Source organism: Ovis canadensis, chromosome 14 (assembly GCF_042477335.2).
Source record: "Ovis canadensis isolate MfBH-ARS-UI-01 breed Bighorn chromosome 14, ARS-UI_OviCan_v2, whole genome shotgun sequence".
Taxonomy (NCBI): Eukaryota; Metazoa; Chordata; class Mammalia; order Artiodactyla; family Bovidae; genus Ovis; species Ovis canadensis.
This window is the reverse complement of record NC_091258.1, coordinates 63,771,511-63,797,376: the sequence shown is the minus strand read 5'-3', so window position 1 is coordinate 63,797,376 and position 25,866 is coordinate 63,771,511. Positions and strand designations below refer to the sequence as shown.

At 56.1% G+C, this 25,866-nt stretch overlaps 1 protein-coding gene and 1 long non-coding RNA gene across 4 annotated transcripts in view; one reads left to right on the top strand and one right to left on the bottom strand.

Moving 5' to 3' along the window:
* The first annotated feature begins 4,881 nt into the window (after positions 1–4,881).
* LOC138418941 (uncharacterized) overlaps positions 4,882–25,866 on the top strand; it is a 67,962-nt gene continuing 46,977 nt past the window's right edge. Inside the window, exon 1 of the long non-coding RNA XR_011248798.1 lies at positions 4,882–5,002. This is a non-coding gene — a long non-coding RNA (uncharacterized lncRNA). The remainder of the gene's footprint in view (positions 5,003–25,866) is intronic.
* On the bottom strand, positions 5,757–25,041 carry LIPE (lipase E, hormone sensitive type). Of its 3 annotated transcripts, none has more exons than XM_069550865.1 (10): positions 24,820–25,041; positions 16,521–17,056; positions 14,044–14,134; positions 13,785–13,930; positions 13,445–13,630; positions 12,971–13,265; positions 12,014–12,241; positions 11,609–11,785; positions 8,403–8,824; positions 5,757–7,985 (listed from the first exon to the last, which is right to left on the bottom strand). In XM_069550865.1, exons 2-10 carry the CDS (start codon positions 17,034–17,036, stop codon positions 7,776–7,778), a joined length of 2,271 nt encoding a protein of 756 aa, XP_069406966.1. In that variant the 5' UTR covers positions 17,037–17,056; positions 24,820–25,041; the 3' UTR covers positions 5,757–7,775. The 3 variants fall into 3 exon arrangements, with proteins under 3 accessions (XP_069406966.1, XP_069406965.1, XP_069406967.1); XM_069550864.1 differs by lacking the exon at positions 24,820–25,041 and adding an exon at positions 24,314–24,548; XM_069550866.1 differs by lacking the exon at positions 24,820–25,041 and adding an exon at positions 18,505–18,573.

Here is a 25,866-nt window from a genome sequence, read left to right as displayed (position 1 = left end):
ACTTGGTCCTGGAGCCTGAATGTCTGGGAAACATCTCCCCGCTCTGTGCCCCATCTCTGTATTATTGTCTCTCTGGCTCTGAATCTCTCCTTTCTTTCTTTCTTTCTTTCCCCATCTCTGCAGATCTGTCTTCCAGTTTCTTCTGGTTCTCTGTCTCCTCATCTCTGAGGCCCTCCTCTCAAGTTCTGTGTCTCAGTGCCCTTATCCAGGAGTCTCTGCGCCCCTTCTTGGCATCTCTCCCCACCTTGAGGCCTGCTCTTTGGAGAGAGCCACAGGGCCCCCTCCCCCAGTGGACCAGACCATGGGCTGCAGGTGACTCAGTCAGGGTCAGATTCTAGGGCTCCCAAGATGACAACCTGAGTTGTCCTCAAATTTCCTCTTCCAACTCTGACACAGCCCAGGGGCCCCAGTTAGATACAGCGACTCATGTAGATGAGGAAATCAGGACTGGAGAAGCTGTGAGGTGGCCTGCTCCGGGGTGAGGAGGAGGGCAGAGGGCAGGACAAGGAGAGCTGGGGGCTGAGGGGTGACCACGGCAGAGTCTCTGGGCACCTGGCCTACATCCCCCTCAAATGGGGTTGCCAGAGAAAATACCGGATGTCCAGTTAAATTAGAATTTCAGATAAACAATACTTTTTTACTGTATGTCACATATGGGGCTTGCCAGGTGGCTCAGCGGTAAAACATCTGCCTACCAGGGTTTGGTCCCTGGGTTGGGAAGATCCCCTGGAGAAGGAAATGGCAATCCACTCCAGTATTCTTGCCTGGGAAATCCCATGGACAGAGGACCCTGGTGGGCTACAGTCCATGGGGTTGCAAAGAATTGGACACGACTGAGCACCTAAACAGTAACAGCAGCAGTGTCCCATATGTTGGAGGGAATATACTTACTCTTAAAAAAGTATTGGGTTGGCCAACACGTTTGTTCAAGCTTTTTTGTACCATCTCTGTACCATCTTCTGTACCATCTCTGTACCATTTATGAAAAAACCCGATTGAACTTTCAGGCCAACCGAATATTTGCTGTTTACCTGAAATTCCAATTTAACTTGGTGTCCAGTATTTTTATTTGCTAAATCTGGAAACTCACTTTCAAAGAAGGGAATCCATAAAGAAGGCAATCCACTCCAGTATTCTTGCCTGGAAAATTCCATGGACAGAAAAGCCTGGCACACTGCAGTCCATGGAGTCACACAACTGAGCATGCACGCATGAGGGGAGAGGAGGGAGATGGGTTGGTAGCAAAAAACAGAACGAAAATAAAGCCGGGAGCCGGGGGCCGGTGAGGATCCAAGTGTCTGTGCCCCAGGAATCCCTCCTCAGAGTTCCCTCCTCGCCTCCCTTAGAACCCAGTCCCTACTCCAGAAGCCAGGCTCCCAGCCTCTTTCTCTCCAGAATTCAGGTGTCCAGGCCAGGTCAGGGTCCAGTTGCCCAATGTGGGTTTCACAAGGAGGGTGGTGCCATCCATGACCCTGGTGGAACCAGTCTGGCTGAGCAGACAAGTGAGGTGGCCCCCATCCCATCCTGAGCCTGCTGCTTCCTCGAGGGCCAGCCCAGCGGGGCTGGGAGCGGAACAGGACGGACTCAGGGCGCTCTGGGTGCGTCAGAGTCTGGGTTTGGGTGTGTTGTATCTCTGCTGTGTGGTGTGTGTGTCTCTCTGGGTGCTGTTGCTTCTGTGTAGGGGTTGTCACGATGTGTCTCTCTGAGCGTTCCTGTGTCCTGGGGTGTGACACGTGAGAAGGTCTTTTCTATTTACGTGTCTGTATTGCCCTGCTGTGATCCTCCCTCCTCTGCACCTATGTTTGGGTGCAGTCTCAGTTGTCAAGTTTCTGTAATTTTGACTAGGTGAAGGCAGGCGTTATTATTTTGTAGCACTTAATTTGTTTATTTTCGGCTGTGCTCCGTCTCCGTGGCTGCGCAGTCTTTTCTCTAGTTGTGGCGAGCGGGAGCTAATCTCTAGCTGCGGGGTGCGGACTGCTTATTTCGGTGGCTTCTCTTGTTGTGGAGCACAGGCTCTAGGGCATGTGGGTTTCAGAAGTTGAGGTTCCCAGGTTCTAGAGCACCGGCTCAGTAGTTGTGGTGCATGGGCTTAGTTGCTCTGTAGCATGTGGGGTCTTCCTGGATCAGAAATTGAACCCATATCCCCTGCAATGGCAGGTGGATTCTTTACCACTGAGCCACCAGGGAAGCCTAGGAATTAGTTTTTGAGTGGCAGCTTTATATTCTGGACTCTATAGCCAGAAAACCTTAGTTCAAATCTTGATGGCCTCTGAATGGCTGTGAAACTTTGGGCAAACCACTCAACTTCCCTGGACCTCTGTTTTCCCATCTACAAAATGGGTTTTTGCCAATAGAGTTGCTGAGAGGATTAAATGAGTTAATTCATATAAAGAAACTGCACCTGGCCCATAGGAAACATTTTGTGTTTATGAGGATAGTGGGGATGATGTTCTAGTTGCTGGTGATGCAATAGTGAATAAAACCAAGTCTTTGCTCATGGTCCTAGTAGGGATTGGCCTGTCTGTGGCTGGGCGTATAACCACACAACTGAGGTGTCTCTTTTGCATGTGAAATGGGCTATTTCTGTGTGGTGTCAGTGCAAGTGATTTCACGATTGTGCGCCCCTGTGTGTGTGTTTGTAGGTAACTTCACGTGCTGTGTGTGGGTTCTCTGCTTGTGTGGGTATAAATGCATGATCACACCAAGCAGGCGTTGGAGGACACATGTTTGTTCTGATCTTGCATTCCTGACTCTGAGGTGCCAGGGGTGTGCCTGTATTTGGGGTCTTGAGAACTCCTCTTTCCATCATATTTAAAAAAATTGTGTTTATTTTAAAGTTTATTTTTGACTGTTCTGAGTCTTTGTTGTCTTGAGGGTTTTCTCTAGTTGCGGAGAGTGCGGGCTTCTCTTGAGCACAGGCTCTAGGGCTCTCAGGCTTCAGCGGTTGTGGTGTGTGGCTCAGTAGTTGCAGTTCCCAGGCTCTAGAGTGCAGGCTCAGTAGTTGTAGTGCCCAGGTTCAGCTGCCCCGGCACATGTGGGATCTTCTTGGACCAGGGATCAAACCCATGGCTCAGGGTAAAGAATCTGTCTGCCAATGCAGCTGGCTGTAGTTTCTCCCTAATGGGAATGGTGGGCCCAGCGGCTTTAGGAGAAACACCAGGGTCAAAGGGAAGATGAGAGGAGACAGGTGAGGCCTGGGCGGGGATGAGAAAGAACATGATGGGAAAGCAGGGAGAGATGGAGGGTGGGGGACAGAGGAAGAGCTGCCCAAAGAGATGTGGATATTTGTCCATCCATTCCATAAGCATTTGGTGAGCCCTTGCAATGTGCCAGGACCTCTGGCAGGCATTGGTTCAAAACTTGGGGAAAAGTAGAGAGACCCAGAGGGATGAATACCCACCAGGAAAGCTTTTGGTGCCCCAGGGTGGCCCACCTGTGTCCAGAGTGGGCCTCAGTGATGGTTCTGGGTGATGGGATCCAGCGATGGGGAGGGACAGGGAGGGACCTGCCCTTCTCCAATCCTCCCTGAGGCTGATCTGGGCAGATCAAAGAACACAGACCGGGGGACCGGGGGCCCGGGGGAGGGGGAGGGTTCTCCCAGACCAGGGACATCCCAGGAATCATCTGTCATCTCCTAATAGGATAATGACACACGACACACCCATACCGTCCTAATCAGTATTTTCGACCCCAATCAGGCCCAACACCCATAGTGAGAGGCCTGGTATCTGAGAGTTGAGGAGGAAATACCTGGGAGTCACCTCCCTCACCCTTCCTCCTCCAGACCTCAGGAGTCCCAGGCCCCAAACCCCCACCCCCACCCCCTGGGAGCCCCCTCTCAGTCTCTCTTCTTTTCTCACTGTGTACTTTCCCCTCTCTCTCTGGGCCTGTCTGTCGTTATCCGTCTCCATGTGTGTTTTGTGTCTCTCCTGTCTCTTTACATCTGGATCTTGATTCTCTCTCACTGGGCCTCAATTTTCTCACCTGTAAAGTGGGAATAATAATAATCCAATCACTCAGAGCTGTTAAGAGGAAGACATGAGATAATTATGTAAAATGTTTAGCACAGAACCTGGGCCACAGTAAAGTCCGTACAAGTGAGCTCTATTGCCGTTATTGTTTTCAGTATTTTAATCTCTCAGTTGGTATCTGTGCTTTTCTCTTGGTTTCCACATGAGTCTCAAGTCTCCTCCTGTTCTGGATTCTTTCTGCACACAGCACCCGCCCCTGGCTTCCCTTTCAAGGATGAAGTAAAGGCAGTATCGAGGCCAAAGCTTCCCCTAAGCCTTTTTCCTATTCATCTTTAGTCTAAGCCCCACCTCAGGAACTCAGACCTCTGGCTCCAATACAATACGTAGCCACAAAACCCCCTGAACTCCAAATCTGTGATCCTTGGGCAGGCCAGTGACCCTTGGGATCCAGGAGTCCCCGAATCTGGAGCACGATTCTTCAGGGTCCCAGCTCCCCTCTTCCTCAAGATCCAGGAATCCGGACGCTCAGCCTCTTCCTCCCTCAGACTCAGAAGTCTAGGCCCCTCAGTTTGTCCTCCTCAGGACCAAGGAGTTCGGACTCTCATCCTCTCTCAAGATAGGATCAGGCCGTCGAACGGTCCAGCTCTACCCGCAGCCGGAAACTTCACTCAAGATCCTTCAGCAGTCGCCCACGCGCTCAGCAAGCTCCGGAGGCTGTCTTTTTTAGAGGCGTGTCTGACACCGGAGCACGCCTCCGAAATCGAGCTGTGATAAGCTACCCGTGACGTCAGACACCAGCTTCCAGCCAATAGACACTCCGCCCCCTAACACCCTGGGCCACTCAGGGCAGGGAGCATTCCCTAGTAGGCGGGGTCCACAGCCCTAGGAGGACCGCGATAGAGCGGTCTCCGCAGGTCCAGCCAGGCAGCCAAAAGACTAGGTGTTTGCCGGTTGGTATGTGTGTGTGGAGGGGTTTGCTTCGTAGACGCTGGAGCGGCTCTTGAGCGGACAGGTTCTGCGAGTCTGGCCTGGTAAGCCCTTCCCAGCACACCCAGTATTGGGATTCTGGACGTAGCTCGGACGGGAAACAGTGAGATTTTGTTGAGGCTGGAGGCGGAGCGGGGAGCTGGATACACAATCTCAGAAATTTCTCCATCCCTTCCCTTCTCCAGCTACTAAACTCACCCGTGCGTTGTCCTTCCTGCCCTCATTAAGTACCTCACTCAGTGATTTCCTCATAGGGCGACTCACTCGCACTCGCTCATTCACACATTCATCCACCCAGTACTTATATTTCCTGAGGCTCCCAGTGTGTTAAGCCTCCTGCTGGGCAATGGTGGTGATCAAGATGAGTCAGGCCTGGGCCCTGCCCTTAAGGAGCCCAGGTCAGATGGGAGGACAGACCCATATATTGACGTGCAGGGGTTTGCGGAGGCAGGGGAGTCCAAGAGAGTCCTTTTTGAGTTTAGTGACACAGGAAAGGATTTCCAGAGGCGGGAACCTCCCTCTCCTGACTCCTCCCGCCTCTTGGATTGTCTCATGAAGGCTTTTTAAACTGATGAATAGTCGATTTACAGTGTGTTAATTTCTGCTGTACAGCAAAGTGATTCAGTTACATATATATTATTTTCCATTTTGGCTTATCATAGCATACTGAATATAGCTCTCTGTGTTATACAACAGCAGTCCCCAACATTTTTGGCACCAGAGATTGGTTTCGTGGGAGACAGACACTTTTTCCACGGAACGCGAGACGGGGGATGATTTCAGGATGAGTCAAGCCCATTACATTTATTGTGCACTTTATTTCACTTACTGTTACATCAGCTTCACCTCAGATCATCAGGCATTAGCTCCCAGAGGTTGGGGACCCCTGCTGTACAGAAGGCCCTTGTTGTTTATCCATTCCATATATAATAGCTTACATCTGCTGACCCCAACCACCCACTCCATTCCTCCCCCAAACTCCTCTCGATTGGCAACCCCAAGTCTATTCTGTATGTCCGTGAGTCTGTCTCTGTTGATGAAGACCTTTTGATCTGTGTGCAAAACCACCCTCAGTACCTCACCTACCTCACACACCCCTGAGCCTCCTCCCAGTAGAACCTCACTGTCCACCTGCTCCCCTGTCCAGACCTGAGTGTCCTCTTCATTCCCTTGCTCACCTGTAACCTCTGCTCCACCCTCAATAAGTCCTCTTTATCCAAGCTCAGTAATGGCTCTGGGAGCTTCTCCACCCTGACTTCTGCTCCCCACCTTCACTGTTTCTGCCCCAGCTCAGGGCTTGTCATCCCTGTCCCCAGCCTCCTCTCTTGCCTCTGGGGCTCTAATCTTGCCCTTTTCAGTCCACCCCCGTTTCCCACTAGACTCTTTCAGTGCCTGAGTTAATCCTGTCCCTCCCTTGCTCAAAGCCCTTCTATAGCTCCCGCTGCCCTTCATTTATAGTCCAAATTGCATTCCAGCTCCTTCAGGATCTCTTGCTGACCAGTCTAGGCCCCTCAGACCACTCCCCACTTTGCATCTTAACTTCTGGTCAGGCAGAAGCCTTGACCACTGACCGCTGGCTCTCACAACCTTGCCTATTTCTTCTTAGCAAACTTTTGCTCTTTCTAGAATCACCTCCTCTGTGAAGGACTCGCTAGCTACCACAGATAGAACCGGTGCGGACTGTGACAGTCTGTGTCTGGGTCTCTCCCCACCTCTGAGTGTGGAAATTTGAAGGCTAGCTCTGAAAGGAAATCTTTGCTTCAAACCCAGGGCCTACAGAGGGTGAGGGCTTGAGTGTCTGTCACAGCCTGGCAGAGCTTAGGTCCCAGTTTTTGAGTGTTCAGTTTGTTTCTGATTTCCTGTTAGCTTTGCTCTGGTTCTCTAGGGACTTCCGGTTTTCTTTTCCCGGTGGGTGCTGGGGCTAGGTTTGTAAAGAGGAGTAGCTGAGAAGCCAGCTTCTGGCACTGTACCTGGATTAGGTCTGAGGAGGAGGTGGCTCTGTGTTAGTAGGGGGGCTCCTGCCCTTCCACACTCAAGAATCCAGGCCTGCACACCTCTTCATTCTCAGGACCCAGGTGTTGGGTCCCTAGCCTTCAGTAGGCTGGCCAGTGCCAACTTCTTGGGCTTCTGATGCTGCCCCCTGGTGGGCAACCCCCATCCCCACTCTATTTGCCCGTTTAATTGCTAGGTCCTGACTCCTTTGCGACCCTATGGACTGCAGCCCGCCAGGCTCCTCTGTCCATGGGATTCTTCTCCAGGCAAGAATACTGGAGTGGGTTGCCGTTCCCTTCTCCAGGGGATATTCCCAACCCAGGGATTGAACCCGAGTCCCTTGTGTCTCTTGCATTGGCAGGATTCTTTACCACTGAGCCACCAGGGAAGCCTGTCTATTTGCCAGAGGCCAAACTAATTAAATACATTTATTTACAAGAAACAAACAAAGCAAATCGATCTGCAAGGTCGGGCCAGGCCCGCCCCTGCAGTGGTCACAGCAATAGAAGGCAGTGATCCCGTGCAAGTCCGGCTGTCTCTGAGGCTGGTTTGTGTGCACCCTCCTCCCCCAGGCCAGGGTCTTAGCTTTGGGGAGGGGGCCCCCGCCTGACTCTCCCCATGCCGTTCCCCCCACTTAAGGCACAGCCCGCCCCCTTCCACCCAGCCCGAGGGCCTGGATGGGCCGGGGAGCCCGGGCCCGGGGTCCCCACCGCCCTTCCCAAGGCGCATTCACCAGGGAGCCCTGCGGCAGATGAGTACAAGCAGCCTTTAGTGTCGCCCCCCGCGACTCCCCCCTCCCCGCGGGGCCTGGCTCCGTGCCCCGGCTCAGACCGGCGGGCTGGGAAGATTGAGAATGAGGCGGATGCGCTCCACGCACAGCGCGGCTGCCTGCCGCGTCTCCCGGCACAGCGCCGCCAGGCTCAGGAAGCCGTGCGGCAGGTCCTCCACCACGCGCAGCGTCACGGGCTGGCCCAGGCCGCGGAGCCGCCGCGCGAACATGACTGAGTCGTCCAGCATGGGGTCTAGCGCGCAGGCCTGCGGGGGCGGGGCAGGGAAATGCGCAGACGGCGGGGGGGGGGGGGGGGGGGGCGGGGGGGGGGAGGCAGAGGCAGAGGCAGGAGACACGAGGATGGGGCGGAGAATCGGAGAATGAGCCTGACTGGCCTCTGCCTGGCTTCTCCCTCCCCCCAGAGACCCACTCTCTCTTTGCCCCTTCCCCAGCTCTCCAAGCCCAGCGCCTACCCGGCGATCTCAACAAAAGCCAACGGGCAAATCTGACCCCCTCAGTCCCCCCGCTGCCAGGCCTTCCCTCCTGCTGGTGCCCCTCTCACTGCAGCCTCGCTTTCTCCCTTTCCCTCCTCTCGGCTCCCCCGGGAGCGCCTTTCTCCGGGCGCTCCAGGCCCCCGCCAGCCCCACTCCTCGCCTGCTCCACCTTCCTGGCCTGGCGCTCACCACGATGTGCACAGGTGGCAGGGTCTGCAGCATGCTGTCCGGTGCCAGCAGCGGTGACATGAAGGGGTTCTTGACGATGGGGGCTGAGTAGAGGGGCATCCACATGGCACCCTGGCTGCAGCGCCGTGGGTGGAAACCCTCGGGGAAGGCCGAGCCCACACCTCGAAGTCGGTCCTTGCTGTTCAGCTCTTCTGGGGCCTCAGACACTTCAGATTCATCCTCAGACCCAAGTAAGAAGTTGACGGTTGAGGGTGCTGAGGAGCTGAGTATCTCCGCGGACAGTGACAGCTCTGGCGTGTCTGTTGTGTCGCTGCTGTTCCTGAGGCCCAGGTCATGCAGCTTCAGGCTCTTGAGGGAGTTGGTTCCCAGTGGGCCCTCCGGCTGGGTCAGGGCTGCTTCAGACACACTGCGCCGCATTGGCTCTGCGAGAGGAGCAAGGTCAGGAGACCGGCCAGGCCTGCAGCTAAGCCTGGCTCTGTGGGTCGGGTGTGTGGGTGGCTGGCAGGGAAGGCCGGCTTGGGAGCAGAGGCCGGTGGGGGATTTGCACCCTAGGGCTGTAGAGGCCCAGACTCCAGGGTGCCCCAGGCTGCAGTTCCAAGGGGACGGTGGAAGGAGTCCCCTGTCTTGGAGGTGGGGCTCTGTCCTAATGGAGGGGTGTGTGTGACTGGAAACATGAAATGCCAGTCAGTTTACCTCTGGGAGCCTGTTTCCTCTTCTGAACAAAGGGGATAAAAATAGTCCTTACTTTACAGGAGGTGGTGGGAACTCAGTGGGATTAATAAGATTCCGGATTAGGTACTGCTACCCCTGGGGAGGCTTCCCAGGTGGTGCTAGTAAAGAATCTGCCTGTCAATGCAGGAGGCGTGGTGTCCATCACTGGGTTGGGAATATCTCCTGGAGTAGGAAATGGCAACCCACTCCAGTATCCTTGCATGGAAAATTCCAAGGACAGAGGAGCCTGGAGGGCTGTGGTCCACGGGGCCACAGAGAGTCAGACATGACTGAGCAATTGAGCACAGAACACATCCCTGGGAGGTCATAATATATCTTATCTATCTATCTATCTATATATATATTTTAATTTTAAACTTATTTTTAATTAAGGATAATTGCTTTACAGAATTGTGTTCATTTCTGCCAAACACCTGGTAATGTTTTATTACCAGTTGCCTTGTTTTAGCTGCCTCCTTAGCCTCCAACATGGGGCTGTCAGCTTTTCCTGGTCACTTGAGACAGAGAGCATGAACGGATCAAAGTGGAATGGTGAGCAAGCCCACATGGCTTGAAAGGAGGCTGTGTTCACAGGGCACTATCAAGGACTTGAGGACATATCAAGACTTCCAGAGACCCCCACAGCTTTAGCTATGTAGACCTGCTCCCCGAAATTCCTCCCTGTTCTTCACCTCATCCCTTCCCCTTTTTGTTTTTTGGCTTAGCTGTGAAGCACATGGGATCTTAGTTCCCTGACCAACGATCGAACTCAGGACCCCTGCACTGGAAGCATGGAGTCTTAGCCATTGGACCACTAGGGAAGTCCCCATCCCTTCCCTCTGAATGACAGACAAGCCAGTGCCCAGCTGATGCTAAAGGTGCACTTCAGGCCTGCCTGGTGTGCCCATGGTGGCCTCAGCTCCACCGATTTAATCAGGACCATTCGGCTTACCACTACTGCCAGGACCTTACATTTTTCAGTTTTTCTTTTTTTTCTTTCACTTGCCTTTATAAACCCATGAAGCAGGATGATATGAGAATAACTGCTTAGGTGCCCTGTAGCCCAGAGGGTCAATGGAACCAAGCTGTTGACTAGAATCACAGATACGGCCAATCAGGGTGCTGGTATCTTCTAAGAGCACCTACTGTGTTCTAGGTACAAGGCACAAAACAGCACCTACTGTGTGCCAGGTGCTTGACACAAATAGGTAGGCAGTCCTTACAGCAATGTAATGAGGCAGGTATTCTTACTGTTCCCATTTCCCCCGGAGGGGCACAGCTAGGCGCACAGATACTGCAACTTGCCTGGTATAGTACCTGGTACTGTAGGGAGCTCAACTGGCGGGTGTGCCTCTAGGGTCTGCTCTTGTCATCTTTCTCCTACAAAGAAAGCCCCAGTGCCAAATGGTCCATGTGTCTAAAATTCAAATCCTTTTTAATTGCTTTTGCATGTATGTGCTTAGCTGAGTCCAACTTTTGCTACTCCGTGGACTGTAGCCCATCAGGCTCCTCTGTCCATGGCATTTCCCAGACAAGGATACTGGAATGGGTTGCCATTTCCTTCTGCAGGATATTTTCCTAGCCCAGGGATCAAAACTGAGTCCTTGAGTCTCCTGCATATGCAGGCAGATTCTTTAGCTACTGTGCCGCCTGTTTTGGGGTGTATTTATTTGTGTTGGCTGGAATATCCTGATATTAAAAACTGAATTTAAAATAAAGCATATTCAATTGGAATAATTTTCTGAATAACAGGAACTGTATCTACTTTTTTTCTTGGCCCGTGGCCTATGGGATCCTAGTTCCCTGACCAGGGGTTGAACCTGTGTTCTCGGCTATGAAAGCACTGAGTCCTAACCACTGGACTGCCAGGGAAGTCCCTGGGAATGGTATCTACTTTTGAACATGCAATTTCTATTACCCAGAAAATACTGTTGATTAGATAGAAAGTAATTTGAGGTGGCTGTGCTTTAAAATCCTTAAAATGTTAGGAAATGGGAAAAAATGGATCCCTGGATGGAAGTGATTTTTTGCAGCCTGAGGGTCTTCCCACCTACCTGGGGTGGGGATTTCCTCCACTTACTGATGTCTCTCCCCCTTTCTGATCTCCCTGCTTGGCTCTGTTAAAAGTCAGGAAAGAATCTAGGAGAGCTGGACTTCCACCTGAGGGCCCAGGGAATTTCAGTGGACTGGATTCTTGGGATTGAAAATCAGGACACACGGCTGGCCTTCTGAGTCATTCCCTAGGGTGCCTTTCTGGGAGGGGGTGTTTGGAAAGCTAAATCTTATAGTTCCTGGGATTCTAAGCTGACCCGTGCGATCAGAAGTTCTGGAATTTCCAGAATGTAGACTAAGGCTTTATGGCAGGGAGCCAGGAAGGTGATCTCTGCTTCTCTGAGTGCCCAGGGCCCAGCCCCTTGCCTCCCCCAGGACTTCTGGTGCCAGGCTGTCCCTCCTGGCCATGCTGGATGGGTTTGTGAGGGAAGGGTGCCACTCACCTGTCTTGGGCACTGATTTCAGGTGGGACTTTTGCCCACCCAGCTCCAAGAAGGAGTTGAGCCACGAGGAGGCGCCCAGGCGGAGGTCTCGCAAGAGCAGGGCCGTGTCCCGCTGCACGAGCCCCATCACGCCCAGCGCCTTCTGGTCTGAGTCGGAGTGGTCCTCAGTCTCCGCACCTGTGAGTGGATGTGTGTGTGTGGGGGGTGAGTTGGTCTCCTCTCTTTGTGGGCCCAGTCTCAACACACACAACCTCAGGCACCTCTGCCCTCAGGGACCTAGACTATCTGACGGCTTCAGCAGGAACAGGGAGTCTCAGATTCGCCTCCTTTGTACCCAGTGAGACAGGGCTCTAGTCTCTGTCCCTGAAGGAGCCGGGGCCCTAGTTGTGTGAGGACGGGACTAACCGGCATAGGCGCTGACGCACTTGGAGAGCACGCTGAGAGGCAGCAGGGGGTCCATGAGGCTCAGCAGGCGGGAAGGGGAGGCGGTAGACTGAAGCATGGTGGCCGGGTAGGCCGCCATGATGCCATCTGGCACGCGCACCCCGTAGGCTGCTGCCCGAAGGGACACAGTGAAGCAGAGGTTCCCGCCGGCGCTGTCTCCGGCGAGGCATATCCGTTCACCTGTTGAGCCTGGTGTGGAGAGGGCTTGGTCAAGCATGGCAGGGAGGAGCTGGAGCTCTGGGCTCTAGGAGGTCGGGCTTGGGGTTCTGGCCCACTGCCATTTTAGAGACTGGGAAACTAAGGCAGGGATCTGGACCTATTTGGGGGATAGTGGGCAGAGGATCAGGCAGGCTGAGGACATGGAGAGGTCTGGAGATCAGGAGGCTATGGGGAAGCTTGGGGGTCAGGAGCAAGGAGGAAGGGTGCTGAGAGAGGGGAGACCCAGCGCCCATGTCAGGAGGGAGGGGCAGCAAGGCGAGAAGATGGCAGCCAGGGTTCAGGCTGGCGTCCTGTGCCCTAAGCCCGCAGCACGGCCTCACCCTGCTCTGTTCCTCCCGGGCTGTGTAGGGAGTGGGAAGGCAGAGGAGCTGGAAGAGTGGGCTGGAGCCTGGCTGGGTGGCTGCGAGCAAGGGGCAGCAGTGGGGAAAGAAACAGGATGGAAGAAAAGGCCAGAGGTCAGGGGGCAGTGGGGGACGGAGCGTCAGGGCTAGAGTGGGGGGAAGCAGGAAGTGGAAGGTGGGAGCCCAGAGGCGACAGAGGCAGAGCGGCAGGCGGGGGGCACAGTGGGGTGAGCAGGTGGCAGAGGCGGGTGGCGGGAGGTGGGCTGGGAGGCAGGGCGTCGAAACTGAGGCTCCAGTGCCTCCTGGCTCTTTGCCCCTGCTGTGCCGGGGGGCTGAGGCAGGCTGGGAGGGGGCTCACCGAGCAGGGCGCAGTGCTTGACGGCCCAGCAGTAGGCGTAGAAGCACTCTTCGAGCGCCCGGGGGAAAGGGGCCTCGGGGGCCAGGGAGTAGTCGATGGAGAGGATGGGAACACCCAGCTCCTGGGCCCAGCTCTTGAGGTAAGGCTCGTGGGACTTGGAGGTCTGGGCCACGAAGCCGCCACCGTGGATGTGCACCACCAGGGCCCTGGAGCGGGGTGCCTGCTGGGGGCGCAGCCGCAGCTCCAGGCTCCTGGGGCCCTCGGACGTCACGAAGCTGCTGAGCTCCTTGCTGTTCTGGGGGGAGAAGAAGGAGGAGGTGGTGGGTCACAGGGCGGGGGCCGCCTGCCTGGGCCTCACTCCTCCGAGAGACTGGAGACGGGAGAGGGGGCAGGTGTGAGCTGTGAGGCGGTGGGGAAGGCGCTCCCTCCGTGCTCCTCAGCTGTGCGCCTGTTCTGGCAGAGCTGGGGCCCTACCTGTCCTTCCCGCAGGTCATACGAGATAAGCCTGACGAGGACGGGCCCAGGGCCTGTGTGGGCCAGCGGGGGTGAGATGGTGACCGTGAGCTCGGGGTCCGAGGTCAGAGGCATTTCAAAGGCGACGGGTGGCAGGCTGAGCAGGCGGCTTACCCTCACGGTGGTCGAAGCCATGTTTGCTAGAGACTGGGCCGGGGGTAACAGGAGCAGCTGCTGGCAGGGGTCCCCGTCACACCTCCCCTCCAACCTCTCCGCCCGTCTCTTCCCTCCTGTGCCCTCCCTGGGCCTGGGACGTGTCTCTGGGCCCCATCACGTCCCCATCGCTGGACCCCAGGCTCACCGATAGCACCTGGATCTCGGTGATATTCCAGAAGGCTTTCCAGAAGTGCACGTCCAGGTTCTGAATGATCCGCTCAAACTCGGCCCCACGCAGCTCAGGGTCGATGGCAAAGCGGCCGCCAGTGAAGAGGGAGCTGGCGGTCACACCTGGAGGTCAGGAGGGGTGTCAGGGAGCCCCTGGTGGCCTTGCTAGGGCCCTGGTGCGGGGGAGGGACAGGATGGGTGGGGGCGGCTGCGGGCAGGGCCCTGCGGGGACTTACCGATGCCAGTCTCGTTGCGTTTGTAGTGCTCCCCGAAGGACACCAGTCCGATGGAGATGGTCTGCAGGAACGGCCGGATGGCGGGCGTGAACTGCAGGGAGAGGCCTCTGAGTCAGGGAGCAGGGGTGGGCAGGGGAGTGGGGGGCACAGACAAGGCGGGTAGAGGTGGTCACTCAGCAGATGTCTAGTGAGCTCTGACTGCGTGCTAGGCACTGCACTAGGGACCTCACGGAGCTGATGTTGTTGAGAAGACAGACAATACTCAAATGAAGACATGCCGTACAATGTCAAGAAATGACCAGTGTCTGAAAGGACAGTCGGTGGAGGGACAGAGTGCGGACAAAGGGTCTGACTCTGTTTAAGGGTCTCCCTGAGGGACCCAAGGAGGGGTCGCAATGAAGCGAGGGATGACTGTTCCCCAAGGAGAAGACACAGGCAGAGGCCTTGAGGGGCATCCTTGCTTGGTGTGGATGGTGAGTGTGGGGGGAACAGAGAGGCCAGGAGAGGGGGGTGGGCATGGGGTGAGATCCAAGGGGCAGCGGGGGGCTCATGTGGGGTCTGAGGACTTGGGTTTGTTCTAGACACGATGGAGCCGCAGAGGGTTGTAAGCTGGGAGAAGGATGGTGCAGGGGTCCCTGAAACTCAGCGAGGACCGAGACGAGGGGATACAGGCCGTGGGGACCAGTTAAGGGGCAGTGGGGAGAGAAACAGGAGAGCTCAGAGATTCTGAGGCAGAGAAAGTCAAACAGGGAGACAGAGACCCAGCATCTCAGAGAGGAGCCAGGCGACTAAGAAAAGACAAGAGAGACATCAGATCAGGGGGAAAAAATCCAAGCCACAGGAGGCTGGGCAAGGGGCCAGCAGGGTTCTTCTGTTCATTCAGCAAGTCCTGGCCTGGGCCCTCCGGCGTGCCAGGCACTGGGCTGCAGCAGAGGCTGAGCGAGACCTGGAGATCAGGGACGTCTGCCCCCAGGGCCAGGGGCTGACATTTTACACGAGGAGGCTGTCCTGCAATGTGGCCCAGCTGGGCCCGCAGAGAGTAGCTGTCAGGCATGGTCCTGCCCCTGGCCAGGGGCCCAGTGGGCCAGAGAGCACAGCGGTGCCTGACCTTCGAGACTGGAATGCAGCTTGGGTGTCCCCAGGCTCTTACTCCCGAGCTTTGTGGGCATGGCCGGGACCCAGGGAGGAGCTGGCTGGCCCAGCTGGGCTGATCAATATTTGTGGGTTCAGTTTAGATGAGGGGAAGTTCCTAGGAACACCTGGGCTGGGCTGGTGAGAACAGGCTGCCCCGCATGGAAGCAGAGATGGGATGGAGGCTGAGACAGTTTCCATGCTCCACTACCTGGGGAACACCCAGAGATGGTCTGAAGGGGTGCAGGCTCACATGGCTCCAGATACTCCTGCTGGGGTTCCCAGATGTGGCTGGGGATGGGTGGGCCCAGCATGGACCCCGGATGGGGGCAGACTGTGCCTCAGCTCTGAGCTTGGTGCCCTAGAGACTTCCTAATTCTCCGAGTCCCCAGACTACTCTTCCTGTGAGTCTGAAGGCCTCAGGGCTGCCTCCCTTTCCAGTGCTGAGATGACCTGTGTTCCTGTAATCGTGATTTCGGGGTGGGGGCAGAGGATAGGAGAATGCCTGCAGCTGGAGTTCAGAGGGCCCTGGTTCAGGGAGGAGAGGGGCCACAACCAGGTCTTCCTTGTGGTCACCAATGTGGATGCACTTGCTGGTTCTCTCTGCAGCCTGAAAATCTGGATTCTACTGCGCCTTAGGGGAGTCCGTATGTCCCAGCTGATCTGGGTCCAGCTGAGCAGCTGGGGGCCCCTTTGAACCCCTGTAAAATGGGGCCGGCACCTGTCCTCCCTGCCTGCCAAGCCTCTGGTGGGGATGACTAAGTGGGGCGTGCTCTTACAAACAGGCCTTGATGCTCTTACAAACCACACTGGCTACCATCCTAATGAATTCAGGGGCCAGACAGGTCACATAAGAAAGTAAATGAAGCTCCTGAGTGCAGGGTGATGGGGAGCAGTGGGGATCCTGATGTAGGAAGCTATGCCCAGTTGAAGATTCCTTCCTCCATGGTGGAGTCGGCCAAGGCGCCACAGAGTGAGCCCCGACCAGCTTCCCCTTCCTGCAGCTGCTGTTGGCTCAGTCAAGCAGCACGCCACACCACCATGCTTCCTCTGGATGCTACTAGGGCTTCCCTGGTGGCCTAGTGGTAAAGAATCCTCCTGCCAGTGCAGGCGACAATGGGTTCGATCCCTGAGTCTGGAAGCTCCCCTGGAGAAGGGAGTAGCAAACCGCTCCAGTATTCTTGCCTGGGGAAACCCCACGGACAGAGGAGCCTGGCAGGCTACAGCCCATGGTGTCACAGAAGAGTGGGACATGACCGAGTGACTGAGGACGCATATGCGACTGAGCCTGGTCGGGCCCACTGTGTGCCTTTGCCACGGGCCCGGGGGGCAGGCGGGGGGCTCACCTGGAAACCCAGGCAGCGGCCGTAGAAGCAGCCTTTGTGCAGCGTGACGTACTCTCGTAGGAAGTCGGCAATGACCCTCTCGTCGCCCTCAAAGAAGAGCCTCCCGGGCTGGTTGGTGGTCAGCAGGTGCTGGGCGTAGTAAGCCAGAGCACGGAGCTGGGTGAGGGCGGCCAGGTAGGCCTCGAGTTCGGCCAGGTTGTGGCTGGTGCGAAAGAAGATGCTGCGGCGGTTGGAGGCCACGTAGCGCGATTTGTGCAGCAGGTGCGCCAGGCAGCAGCGGGCCGTGTGCACCAGGCTGCGGTAGCCGTTGGCCGGCGTCTCTGTGTCCAGGTCAAAGAGGTGCGCCACGCTCAGCAGGCGGCCCAGGGCCGGCTCCAGCCCCAGGGCCTGCTCCCGAATGCCCACAAAGACGCCCGTCAGCCGCCGGGCCGTCTCCCCGGGGCCCTGGCTGGAGAAGAAGGCCATGTTGTCCTCTGCCAGGGTCACCAGCGACTGGGTCATGGTGCGCAGGTCCATCCTCTGCAAGAGCCGTGAGGCTGTGGGCAGGTCAGGAGGCACGTTAAGGTAGGGCTGGGTCACCTCTGGCTCCACTGGGCTCCAGGGTCCCAGAGTCCAGGCTGTACCCCCTCCTCCCCCGGACTCACAGCAGACCACAGTCTGCTCCTTCAGACGGGAGGATGGAGTCCAGGGCTCCAGTTCCTTGCTTCCTTGGGACCCATGAGTCCAGTACCTAGACCCTTTCTCCCTCCTCAGGAGCTGAGTTTGATCCCTTAGCCCCCACCTTTCCAAGACCCAGGAGTCCAGACCCCCGCACCCTCTTCTTCAGGCTGCAGGTCCCTGTTCCCTCTTCCTTGGGACGCTGACACTCCTTAGCTCCAGCATCTGTCCTACAGCCCAGGAGTCTACGTAACCCTTTCTCCTTTCTTGGGGCCCATGTTCAGGCATCTGTCTCCATTTTCTCTCCCGGAGCCTGGGACTCCTTCCAGGTTCTGAGCAGCCTGGCCCCCTAGTTGGTGCCCTCTCTCAAGACCAGGAGTTTCAGCCCCCATCTTACTTCCTTCTCAGGCCCCAAGTGTCACCTACAGGCCCTTGCCCTCTGCAGTATTTGGGAGGCTTCTGCCCTCAATCCACCGATTCCCATCCACCTGGTGGTGTCCCAGGATCCTGGTCCCAAGTCCAATTCTTTTCCTGAAGCCAGGAGTTCATAATTCTAGCCTTCCTTGCAACTGAGGGGTCACTCCTGTCCCCTCCTGGTCCCTCCAGTCTGGCTGTGGAATCCTCTCCAATCCCCTCTCTCTTCCCAAATTTGGTCCCACTCCTCCCCCAGCTGGGTCCCTGGCCTTCAGGCCTGTCCACTTAGCTTGGCTTTGCACGGGTCGGCCTTGCTGCCTGCCTGCGGTGGTATTCATTCCTATTGTTAACCTTGAACTCACTGCACCAGACCCAGTGCTAAGGCTTTCTCAATTTGCTCCTTTAGGTTCTCTCACTAACCCTCTGAGGTCCAGACTGCCTCAGTTCCTGTTTCAGCTGTTATTCGGAGCATTCCCATTTTACAGGAGAGGAAACAGGCTCAGAGGTGTTAAGACAGTTGCATTGAAAAGTGGCAGAGCAGAAATCAGATCCAGATTTCTGGGTCCAGAGCTGTTACTTTTGCTGGTCTCCATCCCAGGGCCCTGGAGACGGGGCCTCTAGCCCTGGCCCTGCAAAAACTTGCCCTGGACTGGGCCTGATTCCCCACACTTCAGGGTCCCCGGTTAATCTTCCCTTCCAGACCGCTGTCCTGTCACCCAGGTCCTGGACAAGCCATTCTTGTCCCCCCTTGGTGGGGACGCTGCCGTCTGCTTCAGAGACGTTTCCCTCCTGAAGCCCACCCAGCACCTTGCCTGCTTCCCAAGTCGATCCTCCAGAAAAAGGTCTCTTTTCCCTTCTGGGCCGGGGAGTTTGGCAGCGGCCATTCCTGTCTGTCAGCTGGCCATGAACTTACCCCTCCCAGGCCTCTTCAGAGATCCCCAGGGCTGCTGACTGCCTGCCGACTGTGGCTACTGCCAGTTGCAGCCGGGGGTGACAATCCCAGGGAGGGGCCCAGCCTGCCCAGGGTGTGGTCACCGGCTCCACCTCCTACCCTGATAGGACGGTGAGAATCCAGCGGGTAAACAGAGCCTGGGGCTCAACTCACTGCTCCCAGTCCCTGTGCCAGCCACCTGTGCCTCTGAACCCTGGAGTTTGGGCCCCCAAAGTCCTCCTCCTTCGGTTCCAGGAGTCCAGACTCCTAGTCCCCCCAACAATTAGAAACAGAGGCATCCAGGTCTCCTCTCCCCTCCTCCCTTAGGCCCAGGAGGCTCACCCTAGTCCTGAACAAAGTGTTCCCTCCCACTCAGCCTGGCTGTCCTCCTCCTTCCCTGGGGGGACTCAGGGAACAAAAAACACCCGGGTTGATGGCAGCTCCTGCCCCCTCAGGCTGGCCATGGCACAGCTGGCCCCAGCTGGTGGGGAGAGAGAGGAGAACCAGCCTTGCCTGTCCCTCCCAGAAGGATAAAATCTGATCAAGGGCAGTGCCAAGCCCAGCCAGGGGCCCACGCCACAGGTCCTACTGTGTGGTGTTCCCATAGTGGGCACCCTGCAACCTGCCACTTCGCCTTCCAGGCCATCATCCTGTGGTGACTGTCACTTCCATCTCACAGATGGAGCAATGGAAGCTCAGGGACACTTCACCTGTGTTATTCCAGGGACTCCTGGCCTGGTCAGCTCACCCTCGCCCTCAGCTTCCCCCCTCCTCCAGGAGGTGGTCCCTAAGGGTGCCTCCCAATCTAAGATGCACCCCCTCCCACTGCTTTCTGTCATCACATTTAAGTTCTTCTTCCTAGGATTTTCTATCTTGGCAGTTTTCCATTTATCTGTGTACATGTTTTTTTGTTTGTCTCCCCCAGGGGCAGAACCAGGCTTCATGGAGCTTTGAAGCTTTTCCAAGTGGAGGTGGGGTTCTTTAGGAAAAAGAAGAGACAATCACAAGTGCTGGATTAGGTATAGGGCTTGGGAAGGGGCCTGTATAAATGAGGGTGTTCTTTGCTTGGCTGTAGGTGAGTCCGCCTCTGGCCCTCTGTCTGGAATGACATCCCCCGGGGGGATGGGGTGGAACCTAGCAGGTGCTCAGCAAAGATTTGAAGGAAGGAAGGAAAGGGAAGAGACAGAGTGGAGGCAGGCAGGACTTGGTGGGAATCTGGGAGAGGACCAGCCCTCCCCAGGGCAAACAAACGGACAGAGGCCTCTGGAGACGGCACTCAGCTTGTGGCTGGCCTAAGCCACTGGCCAGGTTGATTTCTTCGTCTTGGAACGTGCACTTGGCCACCCTGCCCAGGGGGCTGGAAATGATCTTTGTATGGGACCCCAGGGCAGCATTTCTGCTCGTGGTTTGCTGTGTGGTTCTCGCTCGGCCTCACTGAGGTTGGGTCCTTTCTCCCCCGACATGCTGTCCAGTCTACTGCTTGTGCTGTTTGCTTTCTGTGTCTGACACTAGAGTAGAGACTCCCTGTGGGCAGGGGCTTTGTTTAGTTCACTGCTGTAGCCCTAGCCCTTGCACAGAGCTAGCGGGGTATTTATTGCGCGGCTGTGCTTTCCTGTTCCGTAAAACAGCTGTCATTTACTTCCTATCTCTGGGGCAGGGCTCCTGATTGAAGATGAGGGCACAGGAGCCCTGGACAGAAGAAGCAATTTGCACACAGCAGTGAGGAAGAGGCTGATCCGAGGCGCTGCCCTTTGCCCTGTTCCAGGCGGCTCCCTGGGGACTGGTGTGGGCACAGCAGGGAGGGAAGGATGCTGAGCTGAGGTTGCCAGAGTCATGCCGAGAATCTGACGCAGAGGGCACTGGGGCAGGGGCAGGCAGGCCCCCTTGGGTGAGGACTGGGTCAGAGGGAGGGGTAAGGGTCCTGCTGCCGGGGCACCAGCCCTTTGCCCTAAAGAGTCACAGGAGAAGTGGACCCGGCCTGGATTTTGGTCCCTGGGGACTGAGTAGGCGAGAGAAGGGCAGTGGGCAAGTAAGTGGGGGGAAGATGGAGGAAGGGCCAGGTCGGGGGCTTGGGAGGGGCAAGGCCTTCTGCAGGGGAGAGGCCTGGGGCCAAATGAATTTACAGCCTGATCCCCGAGTGTGTCTGCATGGCAGAGCAGACCCTGCTCTACGACAGCCGTGTGCCGGACACTGCTCTTTTCCTGGGTTTTATGTAAGGTAACTCAGGTAAATGGTTTCAGCCTCTCCACAGCCCACGAGGCAGGGACCATCAAGACCCCTTTTGGCAGATGAGAGAACTGAGAGACAGGGCCACGGAGCCAGCAGAGATGGCGCGGCTCCTCCGCTGTCTCTCTGTACCCGCGTTGCTGCTTCTGCCATGCCTCAGCTCTGTGCTTTCGGGGCGGGCAGGTATGAGTATGTCTTTGAGGTTCACCTGGATGTACATGCATGCGTAGGTTCCTGTCGTGCTTAGCCTTGGGGGGTGTGTGTGTGTGTGTCTGTGCGTGTGTGTGTGTGTCTGTGTGTGCGCGTGCATTCAGTCCACATTTTTTCTCAGTGTCTGTGTTTCTGTTTCTCAGTGTGTCTGCAGGCATGTTTGTATGCATGTGCCACAGCCTATCCGATAAGGACAGAATAAAGGGACAAAGTAGATGATTAAATAGTTAACTAGGGGATTGTAAGTAGAAAAATATGAGCAACCTCTGTAAGTTAATTACTCAAGAAAGCAGGTTTGCTTAGCCATAAAACCAGGCAGGCTTGCTTAACGGCAAAACGAGGCATGCCCCCAGATGGTAAAATGACAGTGGCATGAGACCCTCACTGAGGTTGAGCCTGCCCAGCGAGCTCAGTAAGTTAATGATTCCTAGGACACGCGGTCTGCACACGTAAAGAAACAGTAATTAGTGGACCCAACTTGACCTGAAGGGACAAGAAAACTCCCCTGCCTAACCTGGAGGAGGAGCAGATGATAGAAGCATGATGTTGACTCAAGAATGACAAGGAAGTCTCCCCCTCCCTACTTTTTCTCTGCTTATAAAACTGTAGCCAAGTTCTCAGGGTGCAGCATTTCTCACCCTCCCGCTTGTAAACCTCATAAGCATTCTATTCCAATACATCACTTGTTGTCTATCACTTTGCCTCTGGCTGAATTCTTTTCTATGCTCAGACCTAAAAGACTGTGGTACTGGAGCTCTTCAGCGTCTGAAATGACACCAGATGGTTTCATACCTGTATCGCTCAGCCCTTGAAGGCTCTCTCTGTTGTTCTTGGCCTGTGAGATTGTGTAGGCATGTTGTTTTTATGTGTATGGATGTGTATCTTGGTGGGGGTGTGTGTATGGTACCCCTCTCATCCCATTTGCTCCAGTTGGAACCCAGGGCATCATCATGGGCACCTCCCAGTCTCGTCTAACCCATCAGGAAGTCTGCTTGCCGCTGTCCTGCCTAGAAATCCCTGGAACGTGGCCTTTCTCCCACCTCCACTGTCCACTTCTCTAGATGACTGTAACAACTCTTTCTGTATCTCTGCTTTTGCCCCCTTCATGCCTTTCCCACATAGGGGCCAGAAGGTCTTTCTAAAACTTAAATCTGGTCACACACTCCCAGCTTTTGAACACCCCACCCTTGCTCTCAGAATAAAGCCCCAAATCCTGGACATGGCATCCCAAACCACGTGCCGCCTGGGCCCTCTGGGTGCCTAGTCCTTTCCTCGCTGAGCTCCCTCCGTGCTGTGAGCTGCCACTTGCTTGGGCCTCAGGGTTCTGCCTGTGCTGTCCTTGTCACTCCTGCCCAGCAGCCCATATTCGCTCATTTTTGAGTCCAATGTCACGTGCTTGGGGAGCCTCCCTCTTATATGTTCCCTCTTCATCAGTTTGGCAGATGGGGAAACTGAGATAATTGGATAATCAGATAATTATATCTGATTTGTAGGGTTATTTATTAATGTCTGTGTCCCCGGCTCAGATGGTGTCTTATCCTCTGCACTGAGGGCCCAGGCCTGGCACAAGGAAGGGTTCGTTGAATGTCTTTGCTGAACAAAAATGTGCGCCTGGAGCCTTTTGGGTCCAGAATCAAGGTTAAGGCACAGAGCAGTTTTGATTGTACACACTCACTGTCCTTAGGAGCCTGGGAGTGGCTATCTCCTTGCCTTTACTGGCCAGGTGAGGAAGACCAGGTGCCCTCACTCCCTCATTAGCCATCTGAAAAATGGGGTGATCATGACATTAGTGTCATCTGTTACTGGCAAGATCCAAAGGATGAGTAGGAGTGCTCCAGCGCACTTGGATACCCTTGGGGTCTGATTCACTCTGTGGAGGCCAGCACCAGGGCAGGGCCTCAGAAAATGATAGGGAAATCTAGGGGCCTGGGGGAATGAGCCTTTGTGAATAGGTGGGCCTGTGGGTTTGTGGGGAGGACTGGCTCAGCCCTGTGCAGGAGGTCCTACGCGAGAGGATTCTAACTCCTCATGACTCCCTAAGGGCAGCATGGTAATTATCCCCATGTTACAGTTCATGCGTGCCTTCACTTATTAAGTGAACATTTGAGTGCCCATGTGTCTGGCATACCAGGTTCTGCAATTGTGGGGTAAACAGGGCTGACATAGCCTGCTCGCAGGGAACTCACTGTCTAGCTGGGGTGACTCCTGTTATTATGCCCATTTTATAGCTCGGAAAGTTGAGGCAGGGAGGGAGGAAGCCTCTGTCCAGTGTACCACCCCCTCATAGCCTAAGGCATCAGGTCTCCAAGGCCCACTTCCTGATCATTGTCTTGCCTCTGGGCACTCAGTCCTGTCTGAAGCTGTCCTGCAGTGTGACAAGGAATGCTCTCGGGTCCCAGTTTGAGCTCTAAGCCTTCCTATGTGCGTCTGGAGCCAGCTGCACTTCTACCCTTGGCTACTGATGATGTCTGTGGCAGGGACGGTGATGAGTTTGGGGGTCTCTGGACTAAGTCAGGACTAAGTCAGCTTCTTTCCTGCAGAGGAAATTCCCATAGGTCTTCACTTGGGTCGACACTCCTAATCCAGCAAGGACTTCATGTGGGCCTGAGGCTGGCAGGATGTCTTGTCTGTCAGTGTTTCTCCAGCCTGCTGAGACTTGTAAATAACGTGACAACCTAGGGAACCCAGGTGGCAGCTCTCCTTTCTCCCAAGTGAAGGTCAGGCTGTCCCAAGCCAACCCAGGGCCTCTCAGTCCTCGGAGTAGGAGTCAAGAAGTTAGATACAAGGGCAGCCAGCCTGAGGATGGTGGACTGACAGCAAATGAATGAGCAGATTGAATGAAGGATGGTGGGACAGGGCTGTTGGGAGCAGTACTGCACCCCCTCCTCCAAGTATGCCCCACTGCGGGGCACCACTTCCTCCTACCTTTCACTCCAAAACTTCCTCTTTGGGCAACAACGTCTAAATCTCTCCCCTATTACTGTCTTAAGAGTGTCAGAGACCTGAAAATCGGGGCTTGAATCACCATTTCCCACGTTGGAATCACAAGGCAAGAGCTGCCACAGCCACAGAGCGAGAACGGAGTCAGAGCGGGAATGCTAGTTCGGGACACTAACATTCTGGACTCTTCCCCCTAATACGGTACTGGGGCGTCTGAGAGCCTCTCTGCTGGAGATGATACTTCCCTCTCACGTCACCCGCTTCTCACAATGGATTATCTCCACACCCCCGCCCGGCAGGGCGGCAATGAGCGTCCCCCACTTCTCGTGGCAGTAGGTTAGTCCACTCGGTCACCAGTTTCCCCGCAGGATGTCTAAGGTTCCTTCCGTGCTGCCGCCGGCCCCCGCCCACTCACCTTTGGCTCTGGCTTTTCGCCACCACCGTCGCCTTTCACTTTTGGACCCCTCTCGAACCCTCTTCGAGGCTGGAGCCTCAGAGGCCGCCTGGGGCCTCGTTTCCCAGGCCGATTCCATCAATTTTCCGCGGTCCCGTTCCCGCGGCCAATTCCACACCCGCCTGAGCCAATTCTACCCGCCAGTCTCCGCCCCGAAGGTCGATCCTCACACGCACCACCGCCGAGCCCCTACATCACCCAATCCCGGACTTGCTCCTCCCTGGGTCCCGCCCCCTGAGCGAGGTGGGCCGGCCTCGACACACGGGTCTCACCCCTCTCCACTACTGCCTACGGTTTGGCCCCACCCCTTCGCGTGCTTTAAAGGGCCCGCGACCAACAAAAATGCAGCCCTGGAGGCGGCTAAAAGCGTATTCCGGCAGAACTAGCGGGGAGTCCCTAATGGTCACCCCAGCAAGGAAGCCCCGATGTAGTCACGTGTTGGCTGTCATCCTCGTCTTCCCACTCACCTGCCCACGTAGGGATCGTCTAGAACGCACTGTGCCTGTCCGCTTAGAAGTGAGCAGGATGCCACTTCGCCTCCTCCTGAGGGTGAGGAGCCAGCCAGGTCCTCAGGCAATTCACAGCCGAGGCGGGGCTGCAGCGCAGGAGGCGTGACTCTGCCCGGGAGCCGTTGGAGGAGGAAGCCCCGCCTTTCCGCGCCCTCCCCCCGCCCTCTGTCTTCTAGTTCTCCTAATGCTCCGCTTCTTGGGGTTCTTCTCCCTGTCCTGTACCTCCCCGCGAGAATGGAAGGCCGGGGGCGGCGGGGGGTGGCGGTAGGGGGTGTGTGTGTAGGGTGCTCCGCGCCTGCGCACTAGCTCCAAGCTGCGCACCCACTCGCAGGATGGAGAGGAGGCCGGGGGTACAGCGCTGTCCCGGGAAAAGGCGGGAAACAGCGGCGACTCGAGGCTCGCGCATGCGCACACACTCTGGCTGGGGGTGGGGTTGGAGGGGTGGAGAGGCTTTGGTTGTGGCAGAGCTGTGATAAGGGCATACCTTGTGACTGGATTCGGGAGGCCCAGAGAAACCCCAGAAATACCGTCCCGTCTCTCCTCCCCACCCTTCCGAAACACACGACGAGCCCTCGCACTGAGAGGCACCATGACCCTCTCCTCCTCAGTCCTGAGAGAGACGACCCAGCGCTTCCAGGAGATACAGGCCCCTGGGCTGAGACCCCCATTTACCAGCCTTCGGACTGACGGCTTCGCAGCGCCTTCAGCTCCTGGATTGGGGCTGCATTGTTTTCTCCCCTTCTGGTTGTGTCACCACATGTTCCCTGGGGAGAACTTGCGGCCGTTCTCCTGCAGAGCAGGGCTTCTGAGTCCAGAGGAGTTCAGGGCCGAGCCTGCTCCCCGGGGGCACCCACCATCGTTGGCTTCGGAGGAGGAGGAGAAGGGGCAGGGGTGCTGTGGGCAGGAATCTCATGCCCAAGACCTGCTCACACCGCCCCCCAAGTCTCCCTCCCTGCACGCAGCCCAGACCTGGCCTGGGATTTGGGGGAGCCCAAGCGCCTCTCC

What these genes read in the sequence shown, in the direction of transcription:
- LIPE (XM_069550864.1), bottom strand. Translation starts at nt 24,431, where the DNA reads ATGGAATCGGCCTGGGAAACGAGGCCCCAGGCGGCCTCTGAGGCTCCA. An exon ending in ACGCAACGAGACTGGCATCG is followed by an intron (nt 13,931 to 14,043) that starts GTAAGTCCCCGC and finishes CCTGACCTCCAG; the next exon opens with GTGTGACCGCCAGCTCCCTC. An exon ending in CAAGCACTGCGCCCTGCTCG is followed by an intron (nt 12,242 to 12,970) that starts GTGAGCCCCCTC and finishes TCTCCACACCAG; the next exon opens with GCTCAACAGGTGAACGGATA.